The sequence below is a fragment of the Notolabrus celidotus genome, chromosome 11, assembly GCF_009762535.1.
Source record: "Notolabrus celidotus isolate fNotCel1 chromosome 11, fNotCel1.pri, whole genome shotgun sequence".
In the NCBI taxonomy this organism is placed as follows: domain Eukaryota; kingdom Metazoa; phylum Chordata; class Actinopteri; order Labriformes; family Labridae; genus Notolabrus; species Notolabrus celidotus.
The window spans coordinates 15,414,798-15,430,290 of NC_048282.1; the positions used below are offsets into that span (position 1 = coordinate 15,414,798).

The 15,493-nt window shown below is 39.7% G+C and overlaps 1 protein-coding gene across 2 annotated transcripts in view; it reads left to right on the forward strand.

The window, feature by feature from the left end:
• Positions 1–531: 531 nt before the first annotated feature.
• Positions 532–15,493, forward strand: part of phactr3a (phosphatase and actin regulator 3a) — a 37,866-nt gene continuing 22,904 nt past the window's right edge. For both annotated transcript variants that reach the window (XM_034695654.1, XM_034695655.1), the window contains exon 1: positions 532–794. In XM_034695654.1, the coding sequence (XP_034551545.1) occupies positions 692–794 (103 nt within the window). In that variant the 5' untranslated portion in view covers positions 532–691. The remainder of the gene's footprint in view (positions 795–15,493) is intronic.

A 15,493-nucleotide genomic window follows, 5' to 3' on the forward strand; every position in this document is an offset into this window, starting at 1 on the left:
TCCAATACATTGATTAAAAAAGAATATATATATATATATATTTTTCACAACAGCTGCTATTACATTTTTGGACCTGTACATTTTATAAAATTACGACGTCAATATAACAGTGCGCCTGATACATCAAATGACCACTGGTGCATTTAATTCAGTAAGAAATCAAAGACAATGTCATATAAATGCTTGATCGAATAAAGATATGATAGCTTGCTCTGCCATTTCATTGCGATGCCTGTGCAGCTTTATAAGGCTAACATTTTTTAGACAAATATTACGAGCGGGAATCGTAAAATCGTAAAACACTTATTTTTTGGACGAAAACAGAACAATGAATACAAAGGCAGGCAAAACTCTTAAAATGTAGCGATGTGTGCAGCATGGTTCTGAAAATGTGGTCGTGTTGCTGGACAGGAACGGGCATCATCGGGGGCATATCACCCCTCCCACATCCACACATCCTCGCGCACACAGCCCAGACACACACACACACACACACACGCACACACACACACACACACACACACACACACACACGCGGAATTTCTGCTCAGCCATGGCTCCCTGGTAGATGCTCAAAGCGGCTGTTGTCAGAGCGAATTAAATCTGCACCAGCTCGCTGCTTTCCTCCTGACCTTGCCTGCCTCTGGTTGGGTTTTCAATATTTTATTCAGGATTCCTCCGCTGTCTCCCCATGGCTACATCAGATGAACTAGACGGCTGTCTGCAACGAGGCAGATCTCAAAGTGACCCGAACATACTCACCGACCCGGGCATCGATTTGGCTCACAGCACAGGTAAGAAAGACACATCATTTTCTGGATTCTTTATTTCCTGTAGGATGCGTGTTTTTATTTGGTCGCTTCTTATAGAGATGCGGCGATGCATCCCTGCTTTCCCAGTGGGATATCAGAACACCGAGGGATAATTAGCTCATGTATGCCAACCTTGCTCGTAAAATATGGACTGTAACACTGAATCGTGGAGCTGAAATTGAAAATTAATGTGCCATATCAGCGTCTATGAATGGCTGCATGCCCCTCCAGGTTTGCGCTTTATACAGACGCCTGTAGCCCGATGAGCTGTTATGGCTGCAAGTAGTATTTAGGAAGCAGCGTGTAGGCCGTTTAATATAATACAAGCGCCTGCAACATTTGTAGTTCTTATTCCCTTGTACATGGTGCCAAACCTCTCCATATAGCGCGTCTATTTATCATCGCCAAATCTGCATAGATATGAGGGTCCATGATGCCACGGTGAGCGTATTTGTTGTCATATCTAAGCCACCATTATTGCCCCCGAAGAGCCACATGGGTTTTGATGTGTTGCATTTAAAAGGCACATGCACATCTGTAGCTTACATCTCTTACCCTGCCTTGATGACACCTCTGTCATTTCCACCCCCTTCCCTCTTCCCCATACTGAACTGATCACTGTTGTGATCAATGACCGGCAGTCCACGTGATGCAGCCTATAGGTGGAAATAACCCCAGTTCAGCACAGCCATGCACTCACTAGAGATCGATCCAGCACTTCATGGATCCTGCAGGTGTGCTTTCCAACATGGAGCCCTTGTGCATCTCTCTGTGGTCTGTTAGTCATCCCCTCTGCATATGGAATAATGAATTGATCTTTCATTAATAAGAGGAGAACACCAGGGAGCAGTCATGCTCCTCACATCTCTGATGAACTCCTGCAAACAGACTTCATGTGGTGTTTGTTGTGTTTGCCCTAAATTATTATTGCTTTTAAATTACCAATATAACCTACTTCCAGTGCAAATTTATGGGTTGATTTTTATGTAAGTGAGGCTATTTATGTTCATATTGTGTGGGCTTGGAAAGAGTCATTGCTCACTCCCACACATGGTGAGTTTTACGCACATGAAGAATGCTTGACTGAATGATTCAGAAAAAAAATCCTGGTGCCATTCACCTTTCAACTGCTCACTAATGAGTACAGTGCTTTTTGCATCCCTGAAAATCACACCTGTCTGCACTCATCGACTGCCCATAGCACATTTTTAATGGACCCATGCTGAATTCAACCCTCCTATGGACGATTTAATTCACACATAGGTGGAAGTGATAATGCCACACTGGGTCTTTGACACACCTGAATAAACAACACAGCAGCTTAGCAGATCAGCCATGCTAGTGATGAGAGCTAATGCTAATAGGATACATGAATATCAGCCTCTTATCTCAGAATGCACACAACTGCATCACTGTCTATTATGTGAATAGACTATACAACTTAAAGACACTGTAAATACAGTTGTTTCTGCAAGGACAATGTCAGTGTCTGGTGACCTAAAGTACACAACATCACCCACCCCCTCTCTGTGTGGATCATCGCTGCGCTAGCGTCTGGGACACCAGTCTTTGCCAAAGGATTACTTTGGCCGAGACTGCCTTTTTCTCCCAGCACAGTGGCCCTTGCAGCTGCAGAGGCTGACACCGTATTCATCCACTTACTCAACACTGAGGGGAAGAGTCAATAGAGACAGCAGCTTCATTTGACCATCACAGAGAATCAGACCAATGTTTTCTCTTGAATGAAGGTGCAGTTAGCATACAGCCGGAGCCTGTAGAGAAGGGGAAAGTCTGAGCACTTCTCAGTCTCACTGTCCAATTCTTATCCAGTGTTTCATCTCAGCCTTGCTATATATTTTTTATTCTGTCAGCCAGCTTTCTTTTTGAAAACACTTCCACTTTGAAATTCAGTTTTACAACAATATATCAAAGTTATAAAGCCCATAAGTGCAGTTACTGGAGCTTCCGCAAACACATTTGAGTAGTTTGTTCAGACAAGGACCCTTTAGATTGTCCTGCTAATAAAATGTCACTTTCACTCAATCTTCCACTTAGTCATTGCTGAATGACGACTAAGGTAGTGGTGTGTATAGGACACCTTGAAGCTTCGTAGACAGGGAGTGTGTCCAAACAGGGCTGTCCCTGTGGCTTTGTCCCATACTAATTCCCCTGTCCCATAGCAATATGTCAATAACTACATCAGACACCATCAGGATTATAAGTGGGTACCTTTTTAATTATGTGTACTTATACATATATCAGAAATGGGCAATTTCCACCAAAAGATAGCCTTTTAGTCCTGTTGGTACAGTGATTGATATTTAAGTCAATAAGACAGTCAAAATTCATTTCATAATCTCCTTGGAGCTCACCTTGCTTAAGGCGACTATACATGGTGGATCTTTGCTCATATGGTGGCTTAAATCCATGAAAGGTCAGTCTCATTTTTTTGCTAATGGGGCATTTTCTCCTACCAGAGATCAGCTTGTTTTTGGGTGTCATCCTCCACCTGTCTTACTGCTACATTGGTAATCCTCTCAGATCTGACATCAGAGGAATCTCAGAGGATTTCAGGTATAAGTGGAGCCCTTAATGAACAAGGAGAGATATCAAACCATGTGAAAGCTGATATAGAGCTGTAACGATGACTCACCCAAAACCAAAGCAATGTATCGTAGATAATATGTCCCTTATGCTCAGGCCTCGATGAGTAAATATGGGAAATTCTGAGTCAGCAGATCTTATATAATGTTCTCCCCATTTAACAAAGCTTTGTTTTAAATGAAGACATAATAAGACACAAAATGGTATTGGCACCACTGGAATTTCTTTAGCAGCAGAATAAAGCAAACTGCTTTTGACATTTAAATGACTTATAGCTTAAAAAAAGTAATGACATACATATGTAAACAAAACTACACTTTCTGCACCCACACTCTGTTCTGTATATCTTCCTTGTTGTCTTTTAAAAGATGCTTCAAAGAGCTCTGAGAAAATGTATACAACTCTACTATCTGGATGCTAAATATGAGGCTTAGACTAAGATATGACGCTAACGCCTTGTTGGAGACTAGAAATGGTCTTATTGTACTTTTCTATCTTCCACTTCCTAAGCTCACTAATTAACAGGTTATATTATCTCTCTAAAATGTTAAAGTGCCAAATTGTAATTCATGGGGCTTATGTCCCAGACTAAGTATTGGTCAGGACCAGAAAGTTCCTGTAGTCTGTGTCATGTGTGGCAACTAGTCTCGAAGCAGACCATCTTCCCTTTGGATCCAGTCTGTGCCAATCTAAGCTAGCCAGTTGTTACTGTTTCATACTGTACTTAGCTTTCAGACATGATAGTTTTAGCAGTGTTCACACACTTTCAGCAGGCAAACAATACTTGAACTGAAGCCTTTCTGAAACCACAGAATGTTATATTTCCTGTGGCATATCATATGAGCTGCTGTTCAAGATATCTATCTATCTATCTATCTATCTATCTATCTATCTATCTATCTATCTATCTATCTATCTATCTATCTATCTATCTATCTATCTATCTATCTATCTATCTATATGTCCATCCGTCTGTCCGTCCGTCCGTCTGTCTGTCTGTCTTTATGAATGAGACTTAACATCTTCTGAAGTTGAGAGACAGGGCGTGAACTTGTTGCTTTCAGCTGTGGATTCTGTGTTAAGTGGTTCATAGAATCAAAGTGAGACTGAGAAGTGAGAAGTTTTTTTTCTAAAACTGTATGAAGAAGTGAGAGGAAAACACCACAAAAAGAATCCCCCGTAACAGTTCAAGTCTGTATATATCTCAGTGGCTCCATAGCTAGCTTGGGTGTCAAGTCCCATCATCCAAATGGCTTCTAGTACAATGTCATATAGAGATTTGTTATAGCATGACTGGGTAGTGACACTTAGCATTTACATTACGTAAGCTATTTTCCAATTTGCTCAAGACTTTACTGTAAGTCATCTCTGACTGCCATCTTGGTTGTTTACAAAGATGTGTTCATGCAGCCTTAACTTGCACCGCAAACCGATAGTTAGCAACGTCTTTAGAGTCAAGATTTAACTGAGCTGGAAGGGAAGGAATTTGAGATAAACAAAGTACACTCTTGTAAAGTTAATTTCTAATCTTAGAAGTTAATTTCCTGGCTTCCTGTTTGCAGTTCCCATGTGGTGCAACCTTGATAACGTAGAAGTACACAACTGTCGTCTTTATTTGTGTTCACTTGTTGTCAGAACTTCACGGACTACCTGAAAAAATAAAGATGGTAGATCCAGACAAGCTAACAGTTTCAGTATACGTACACTGTATTTGGTCTTCTGAAGAACCACCTGTCACTACATTAAAGCCCAGCCTAATTGAGTTGATACTTCCTGTTTTCAGTAGCAGAGCAGTAATTCACACCAGAGTCACGACCGACTCGTCACAGTTAGCCTTAAGGGACAGTGAGTCAGTCAAGGCCACCTGTTAGTTGTAGCCACTGGAGAGCTATTCATTACTCTCCTCCATGGTGCACAGAGGTCCCCACAGAGGCCAAGGAGAAGCACTCAGCCAGCGAAGAGTAGCTTCCTAGTATGCTAACAAAATATCCACTCTGGCCATCATGAAATGTTTACTGCTGGTATTATTCATTTATGTAGTCGAGACTGTAAAAGCAAATCGTCCAGAAGAACCAGCTGTATATTTCAAAGCTTTAAGATAGTGATACATATTTATCAGTCCGTGACTGCAAATACTGACTTATTCAGTCGTTTTACAGCCTACTATGCTGTAAAAGTGAGGGTGGCCAATACAGATTATCTCTTGTCACCAGTGCTCGGCCCAACTAAGGAGATATTCTACTGAGGCCTAGACAGTGTTATCCACACATGGGAGAATACTTGTTGGATGACTGATTCATCCCACCAGTTGAGCCCTCAGAGAGTCTTTGCCAAGACGGTTTTAAGCTCTTTATGTTGGTTTTTACTTTAATCCGTCACCCATGTTGTGTACACATCGCTATGAACAGGAGCGTGTTCAGACTTTATTGACTGTGGTGGCCCAACAGGGACACAGACTTATGCAAGGGTGGCATGAAATACATCATACAGATGTTTAATTCATGTGTGTTCATTTTTCACTTTCAAAAGCAAGAAAACAGAATGGCAACATGCACATCTTCTAAGCTTAAATCTACATGGACTCAAAAAATGAGTGTCCAATGTCAAAATTGAAAGCACTTCGAAGCTGCATGTGAACTCCTTCTCACTGTCTAACTGTCAAATATATAGTTATAGGTGCTTTTTTGGTCCTAATAAAGGAAATTTATTTAGATAGGAGTTTACTTGCAGCTTTTGATGAACTGATTCCCCTCCACACTTGTTGTAAGGAATATATGTTTGAAATAAGTATTTTTCTATAATTTTAAAGTGCCAACAAAAGAAAGTGTCCTCTTTTTGAATGCAAAAAAACTACTAGCAGCCTGGTGCCACTCGGCTCAGATAGATCATTTTAGAAGTCCTGCCTCTGTCAAACTAAGTAGCCAATCATAATTGACTTTGGTGTTGCACATGGGGTGGCCAACCAGATTTCAAGAGGGCCCATGCCACTCCTTGCCCTCTTTCTGGACAGGTTCCTGCATAAGGCAAGCTGGGAGATTTGTGTTTTAGCTAAATGTGTCTCTTCACAGTCAGTAGCTTTATTATGTTGATAGAAAATAAAAATGTAATACTACTATAAAATATACCTGCACAGTGATTTGTAACACTGCCCACAAAGATATAACTCCTACAGAGATATTAACATTATGGTTGTAGAAGTGGTGCATCAACATTTCCACCAGGTAACAGCATTTTTCTTTATTATTTGTCTATTTACTCATCCATACATTATTAAGTCTGTTATTCTTCAAAAAAACTGTGAAGAAATAGCACAACATGTGAACACACAAATGACTACTTTTGTACAATCAACTGTATAAAATGCAGGGTATTAGATTGACGAGAGGAAAGTGGCTAAACCTGGCATTTTCAAAGCGGGGACCAGCAAATGTTTGGCATTTCTATGTAATTTGCTTTTACCCCCTGACACTAACACAACTGGATGCTGTAGTTACTGTACTGTCACACTGTGAATCCTCAAGCATTCAACAGTGAATGGGGATAAGCTTCAAGCCTTGTTGAGCCGTGCTCTCTGTAGGCATCTTCACTGTCTATCAGCACAAAAATTACAACAAAAAATCCTGCACCATGCCCGCTCCCTGTAGATGTTTGAGCATAACTGGCATTCAGCACTCTTCGAGCCATGTGTTGCTGCAGATACTGTACGTACGTGTACACCTGTGTGACAATGTGATACCATGTGTGTATTGATCTGCATGAGACAGGCAGACCTGTAAAGTCTCAAGCAAGAAAAAATCCACACAAAATAAAACCCCAGTAATAGAACGAGACCGTCAGGCAGGGCAAGAGAGGGACAGCCTTTGGAGGACAGAGAATAAGGACCTGAGCAGCCCTGACCACCTGTCAGAGAGCGCAGCATCAAGGCAGGATGTAATGGAGCTTTTTAGCCTGTAAAGTTCCAGGTTAAATGGAGTGCACAAAGTTGCATGCTTTGTGCTGTGAAGGGTAAAGAGCTAACTCCTCTGGGCACTGAGTTTGTAGAACAGTGCAGACATATTTTGAAGGTAAAAGGCGGGGAAATGTCTGTGAGAGAGAAGGACAGGAGACTGAATTAGAGAGGCAGAGAAAGGGATGGAGGGTAGAAAAAGAGAGCAAGGAGAGGGAGAGAAGAGGAGGCAGCGGCCTTCATTGAAAGAAAGCCAAGAAGTTGTCGTGTTGCTAACTGGCCACGGTGAGATGATGGATGGTCTATAGGAGACCATTATCAGAGAGGCAAGAGCTGTGTGGGCCTCACTTTGGAAGCTTCTGTATGAGCACAGATACCAGGCTGGATTATCATGGATCCTATGTAAAGTGATCAAGTTAAATTGTGGATATAGAATTCATCTTTTCAGGTTTTTTAATATTTTTCCTCATGGTTTTTTCCTCATTGAAATGTGGTTGCTTTGTCTGAGCAACATTTCAAACCCAAATATATTGAATTGAGGGTCACACAGATAGGAGAATAACCAATCTGGAGACAAAAAGGAGGAAATGGCATATTTTCTGCTTGATGACTTGAACTGTGAAGTCCAATATTTAATTCTGTTTCCTTTTGCTTCGTTCCACCAGCACCTTAGACACATTTCCGGCACTATAAGGTCCTCTATGTTCAACAGCTAGTTGCTAAAATTTCCTGTCTGCTTTTAGTTTCCAATCAAGCATGACAAAGGTTTTTCAAGCTGAAAGAGCTGTGTGTTGCTATCAAAAAATACCCAATAATGGCTGTGACAGTGAGCCTGAATTGGAAGATTTCATGCTACAGACCAAAACAATGACCCAAAATGAAGTATAAAAGGTGGACCACAGGGTTTGGTGATAATTCCCTTGTAGTTGCGTCATCATATGAAACTCTCTTTTTTATTAAAGTATCCATTTGATTCATCTCTCAACTAAAATAATTGATTAAAGGTGATAAAGAAAGGCTGTGTAACATAAACCATCTACAAAAATCAGATTCATCTTTATGCTCCAAGCCACAGCATATACAACATCCACAGCAGCTCTCCCAGTGTCACCCTCTCTCTCACGTGCACACACACACAGACACTCATAAATCGATATTTTGTATCCTCACACCTGTTTCTAGCCTCTCTGTCCCTCTCTCCTAACGAACCTGTCAGATTCAGTCAGAGATAGATGAAGGGGGCAGAGAGGAGTCCTGGGCCCCAACACTGATAAACACTCCTGTCTGAAGATGAAGAAAATACAGGGCTCAAACATAAAGTGAAGGCGGGAAGGAGGTGTAGATGAGGGGAATAGTGAAAAAAAAGAATGCAGGTATAGCCTAATGTAGGTGAGCTATTATGAGGCAGGCTGACAGAATATAAAGCACCACAGAAATGAGAGAAAGTGGTGGGAGGCCTCCATAGAGGGTATGATAGGCACTTACACTACAGTATGATTGAACATCTCTGCCAGAGCCTCTGAGGAGATGGTAAATTAAATACATAGCCAGATCAGATAACTGCATATAAAGTAATACCAGAAGAAATGGGAAATGAATTGAAGCATTTCATTGTTTTGTTTGACTGACTTGAATGCTTTGAAGAAAAGAGAGGATTCAGGAGGAAAGTCTTTGGCTGTATTCAGTAGTTGTTCTCTCTCTTTTGTGTTCACCAAATTAACTACACTTTAATATTACTACATATTTTTAGTTAGGATTCTTTCTAGGAATGTTTTAATGTGAAAGGTACACATCACTACATTCAGAGTCCACGCTGGTTCTTGTAACCTCATCAACAGATAGGCTGTCAAGCTTCCTCTCATGTAGCAGCCAGCTAATGGGTCAATATAGTAAAGGGATACTCAATAGGCATACAGATAACAACAAAATGCATTTTATATTTGTTAATTTTAACTGTATTTTGATCAATCTACTCAACTCGTCTTCCCAAAGTCTTAATAATTCAGTTTGCACTCATACAAAGACACAAGCAGATTATACTTTAAGAGAGTTAAGACTCCTTTAAATTCACTCCAATATTAAAAAGTCACATAACTCTAAATTATAATTTGATGGTCTAGAGTTGACATGATAAATCAATCAGTCAATTAACAGAAATTAGATGAGCTGCCAGTTTGATACTTAATGTAGCATTACAGTCATTTCACATTCACTAGTTAATATAAAGATTTGCTGCTTTCACTGTTCTTTATTGTGGATTGAGTTGAGTTCTAATCTTTAGTGTTGGTCTGAAATTACTTTCCAGTTTCAAGACACTTTCAGACTAAACGATTTCATTATAAAGCAGGGAAATTATGAGCGGATAAATAATTGTGCCGCCCCACAATGACAAACAGTTTTCTATTGGATATTATTTGGTACTATTTTATACAGTACCATGTAAAGTTTTAAGTGCACTTTAGTGTGTCATTGTCAAACAAATAATTTTTGTACAGTGGTGGAAAAGTGAAACAAACTGCACTGTGGCTTGGATAGGGAGCGACTTTAGAGAGTGAGTTTCAGCACCATGGACAGCCGCAGCCTTTGCTCTGCAGCAGGCTGCTGAACCGAGCAGAGCCGTGTTCTGCTTGCTGATAAGTCTGTCCTGGATCACAGATGCCTCAACTCAACCCGCCCCCTGATCTGCTGGAAAGAAATCCAGTATTATATTATATATATATATGTATATAAAATATATACATATACTTTTTCCCCCTCTTGTTGCACTAATGATAACAATGAAGGAGGCATAGTGTGCAGATCCAGGCACACAATTCATTTAATTTAATCATCCCATACATCCATGTAAGCCAAACGCTTCAATCCAATCCCATTAAAAGTGCTATTAAGAGCTGTGGCCAAGCCTGTAGAACAGAGTGTGTGGTCCTTATTGATGAGTGAGTGGCTTCCAGCTACTCCTTTATCAGTACTGAGTCATAGTATGGCTCAAACCTGTTCAACTATGCCAGATAATGTGTTTTTCACTGAGGCCCTCTGTCTGGCACATAGCGGCTGCAGGCAGCTTGTTTGGTCACACAAGTGAATGTGTTTGTGTAACTGGGCAAAACTTTTGTGAACAGTTTTCATGTCTGCCATCGGTTACAGACAGCTCTCATGACAGATCAGCAGTAGGACTGACTCATTTCTGCTCCACTGAGACCAAAACAAGTTCTAAGATTGAAAAATATTTTCTTTTGCAGCAGTTTAGAGAATAAAATGCTGAATTTATTATGGGTAATAAAACTGGATCTGCCTTAAGGTGTCTCTAAGTGAGCTGGATGCATAAAACCATTTTACTATATGAAGTCAAGACAAAGACGAGTGTTGGAGCAGAGGCTTTCTTCACATAACAAAGGCCATTTCCCTCAATCAGTCAATTAATTAATACGGTTTTTAATCAAATAATCACATCATTAGTTGTCTTAGGACGCTTTACAAAGTGAGCAGGTTTAAATCAACATGAAGCAACCCATGGCAACATTTGGCAACATGTGGTAATGAAATGCTAACTTTTAAAAAGGTAGAAACCTCAGGGAGAAGCAGATTGATTGGTTAGCAGTCATTTGCAGTAACTGCAGTCATGTTTGTTATACTGATTTAATGTAATCCATTACATGTCCTATCTATGGTCTCCCAATGAAACCAGTTGGCGTTGTATTATGTTGACCTATGTCCTCACCATGTTCTCCATGATTTGCATGAAATGATGATTGCCATGGATATTACATGGTGTAATGACGAATACGACCATTTGTATATCTATGACAAATGAGGTTAGAGGGCAGTTAGCTCACTGACTCGCATCCACACTGTCTGGCATCACAAAAAACTGTTTTCCACTGACCATGCAGCCCGTGCATGATGTATTTGAGGTCTAGCACATTGGATAAACACCGCTTTTTGTGGACAATAACATGGCTAAAAATGTCAGGCTATTTTTACTCTCTCCTGTATTTCCCTTGAGGGGTAGCAGCTCTGCAAACACTACTGTATACTATGTCTCCTCACTCTAGTTCCAGCTGCTGCACAGGATCGTTGATTTTAATAGGCCCAAACCATCCCACACTTGCATTGCTGCACACTTGAGGGAACCCAAATGTGTCTGTTGCACTGGAGCTTGTTTGGAGTTTACAGGGCTAACAGTGATCATTTGTTCTATTCCTCTGTGCACCTCCCATCTTCTTCCCTGCCTGGAGACCATGATGTGTTATCCTCCCTGCAGAGCGACGAAGGCCCAGTGGATCTAAGCTATTACCTTCTGTATTAAACATTGACACAAAAACAAACATGCAAACATTCATTTAGGCACACACCTCTATAGTGCAATAAATATTTACTCTCTCTCTCATGCACCGTATGCTTTATATAAATGTTACAGACACTGACCTAACACAGCGGAGACAACAGGAACATATTACAAACCACTGTTCACCCACCTGACTCTGATACTGGAGTCTATTACTAGCCTTGTTGACTGAAGACGCCCACACACTATTGAAGACCCACTGCTAACTTTGAGAGTACCAGCTGCTTCCAGGAAGCCGTGGATGCCTACATTTACATTTTCTGCTATCTCGACTAAAATTCAAGTTCAGCATATGGTTCAAGGAGGACACTATCTGAACTCGTTGACTGGCTGCTGCAGTACTGAAGCTGTGACCTTCTTTGTTGCCGGGAAGTCTTTGTAAACAGAAGTAAACACTCTTTTCTCACAGCAGGGCTTAAATGTGTAATTTTAAAATGAAACCGCAACTGTGAAAAGATTAGTTTACTTTGAAGACATAAAAGAAGCTGAATGAGTGGAATGAATCTTGCAAGTTGTTAAAGTGAAAGACTGCAGAAAGGTGAAACAAGACTTCCATTACCTGATTGGAGGAAGCTTTTTGATAAAATAGGATGATTTTTCTTGTAACGGGAACAGAGCCCAAAGCATAACTATGGACTGGAAGTCTCCCTGGACAGCGTCTGGGACTTTATCTTCCTCAGGTGGTTGTTGTTGGTGGAGCGAGTTGGAGTGACATTTTCAGAGGCTCGCCCTATTGTGTGGGTGATAGGAAAGGCACATTTAGCAGGAACAGTTTCGTCCCACTGCGTGAATGCGATGACTATAGTTTTCACAGCTGGTCAAAGATAGATACATCCATCTTTGGTTAAAATGCAGAGGCGTGTCTGTGCTAATGTGTCTCGTATGTATGTGTCAAATTACTGTCAACTACTCATGTTTGAGTAGTTGAGCAAAGGGAGAGGTGCACATTTTTTAACATTCAAAGACATCTTATAACTGCAAACCGACAAGCATGGTACATAACTCTTAACTTGTCAGGTAATTAACATATTTTTGTACTGAAGGAGCAGTGTAGGATTCTTAACGGCATACAGCAAACAGATTTGGGAGAAATGCAAAAAAAAAAGTGTAAGTATTGAAGTGGCTCAGATTGAAAAGTGCTGCAGAGACTAAGTGGGGTCATGCTTCTGACGCGTCTTGCCATAAATCAAAATCAGAGTCCAAGGAGAGTTTACTATTTATTAACAAAACACTCAAAATAAATCAATACCAAAAAAGATGTAATTAAACGTTGATAATGAAGATGACGGTGGCAGTCAACAAAAAAATGTTCAACCCCACTCACCCTCTTTGTATACCTCCCGCCACCCGACTGAACAGGTACTTAAAAGGTAAACCACACCCATGAACCCAAAACCGGAAATGAAGTGAGCAATAAAAAAGGAAATAATCAGGATTAACAAATAAGACAGAAAATCAACATTATTGCCCGTACAAGTATGTTTTGATTTGTGTATAATAACCTGAATATAAATATCTTTTTTTGAAACTTAGAATGAGCCTTTTATATCTACTTCAGAGCTGGTTTTCTACAATCTTGCAACACCATGTTACTATAGTAGCACAGATGGCACAAACTAGTAGTAGCATTGTATTTAGTGAGTTGCTGCACAAACTGTAGGTTGGAAGAGAGGTGATTGTTGTGCACAAAGGAATTTGACTTGATAGCGATTTTTTGATGATAAAAACTTGACAAATAGAAGATCATTTATCATGCATCACAGGAGCTTCTTGCGCATTGGCTTCACCGGCGGAAAGGGTTAGCAAGGGAGTGTTTCAATCTAGAATCTGATTGCTAGGTATCACTAAATGTTCCCGTTTTAATACACTGTCCCTTTAAGGATTTTGTCTTAGCTCCTCTGGCTGGTTGGAACAGGCTAATCAATCAATAAAAAATATATACAGTTTTTATATTAATATCGCATTAAATACAACAAATCATATCTATATAGTTTGCTTAAAGGCACTGTGGGGAACTTTCATTTTGTGCTGATTATGACTTGTAGGATGAAACCAATTTTGAAGACTGCATGGCCCATGAGCCCCATCAGTCATGAGAGTAAAGAAATGGCTCTTTGCTCAAGACAACTTTTTGCAGGATGTAGTGAGGTGAGGCTTGATTTGTGCCGACGTAAAAGTATACACTGTAATGTTACAATGACAAATCTTTGTAAACTGTAATTTATTACAGTTGGTTAGCTGCTAGAGATACTGGCTTACCCCTCACAGCCTCTAAGTTCTAAACATAACCACTTCGGGGTCAGTGCAGAAAACTGACTGCTTTTTTCACAGAGAAGCAGACGTAGCCACTAAAATTCAGCATAATCTCTGATAATCTTATTTTACTATGTAGGTCATGAAGATGCATCAATGTAAGAGTGACAGTATTTCAAAATTTGTTAAGAACTCCTCACAGTACCTTTAGAATTGACAAATAAAAAACCTGTCACTTAAAGATGCGAAGCCTCCAGGCTCCACCCACGTAATCTTGATGACATCACTATGCTTTTAGTATATAAACCAGGTAGGTCTCTCAGATCCTCCGGCTCCTCTCTTTTAGCTGTTCCTAAGAGCAGAACTAAAACATTTGGTGACACTGCTTTTAGCCACTACGCTCCCAAACTATGGAACAGCCTGCTGGAGGATCTGAGAGGCGCTGATAGAGATATTGAGACTTTTAAACGTAAACTAAAAACGTATTTATTCAGTCTGGCTTTTATGTAGGGTTTAACAATTTTATTACCTACCTTTTAGTGTAATATTGATTTAAATGTTGCTTTATTATTTTAGTAATTTTAACTGTTATCTTATTCTATTTTTATGTATTTATTCATTCATTTATTTAATTTTATTTATCTACTCAGTTTTATTGATATTTTTAGCCTTAGTTTTATTTTTCAACTCTTATCCTTACCTTTTAAATCTATTTATTTTAACTATTTTTATTCTTAATTTTGATGCTTTAACTTATTTTAATTACACATATTTTATTTTGGTGTGCATTAGTCTCTATTTTATTTTATTTCATGTTGTTCTTATTTTTAATTTGTATTCTTATTAGTTTTATTATTATCATTATTATTATCTTCCCCTAATATGTCTTGCCATTGTTTCATTTCTGCTTCTTTCTTGTTTTCAATCACTGTAAAGCACTTTGGGTTGCATTTTATTTGTATGAAAGGTGCTATATAAATAAAGCTTGATTGATTGATTGATTGATCACTAAGGGTATAACCTCAATCAAACATGAAACAGTTTGCAGACTTGGCAGTGATGTTGTTCTTTCGTGACATGTAAACATGATGTATAAGATAATGCATCCTTTGATATAAAGGACTTTTTAACAATATACCTTTGAAAATAAATATGCACTCGCTGATAGCTGATGAGAGGAATTAAATTTGTGTTCATTGGTTTCCAAGTATTCTAGCAATCAACTCCAAAATCTGTATATTCCCCAACACCTATCTGTCCGGAAAACTTCATCAATTTTGGAAGTAATAGATATAGTAGTAAACACAAGCAGCCTTCAAACAGTCACTAGGAATGAACCAGATTCTTAGTTCTTTTTGTTGATGCTGCAGCAAAGGCTTACACACCAAGCCACCCACTAGTCCTCATTCTCACCAACATATGGTAAGAAACGAGGGCCCTGGGCGTTTCCTATTGGTTGCTGGCCTCACTGACATGATTTCACTCTCTCTTGGTGCCAGAACCCCACACTCTGGAGTTTCACACTCGGGCTGT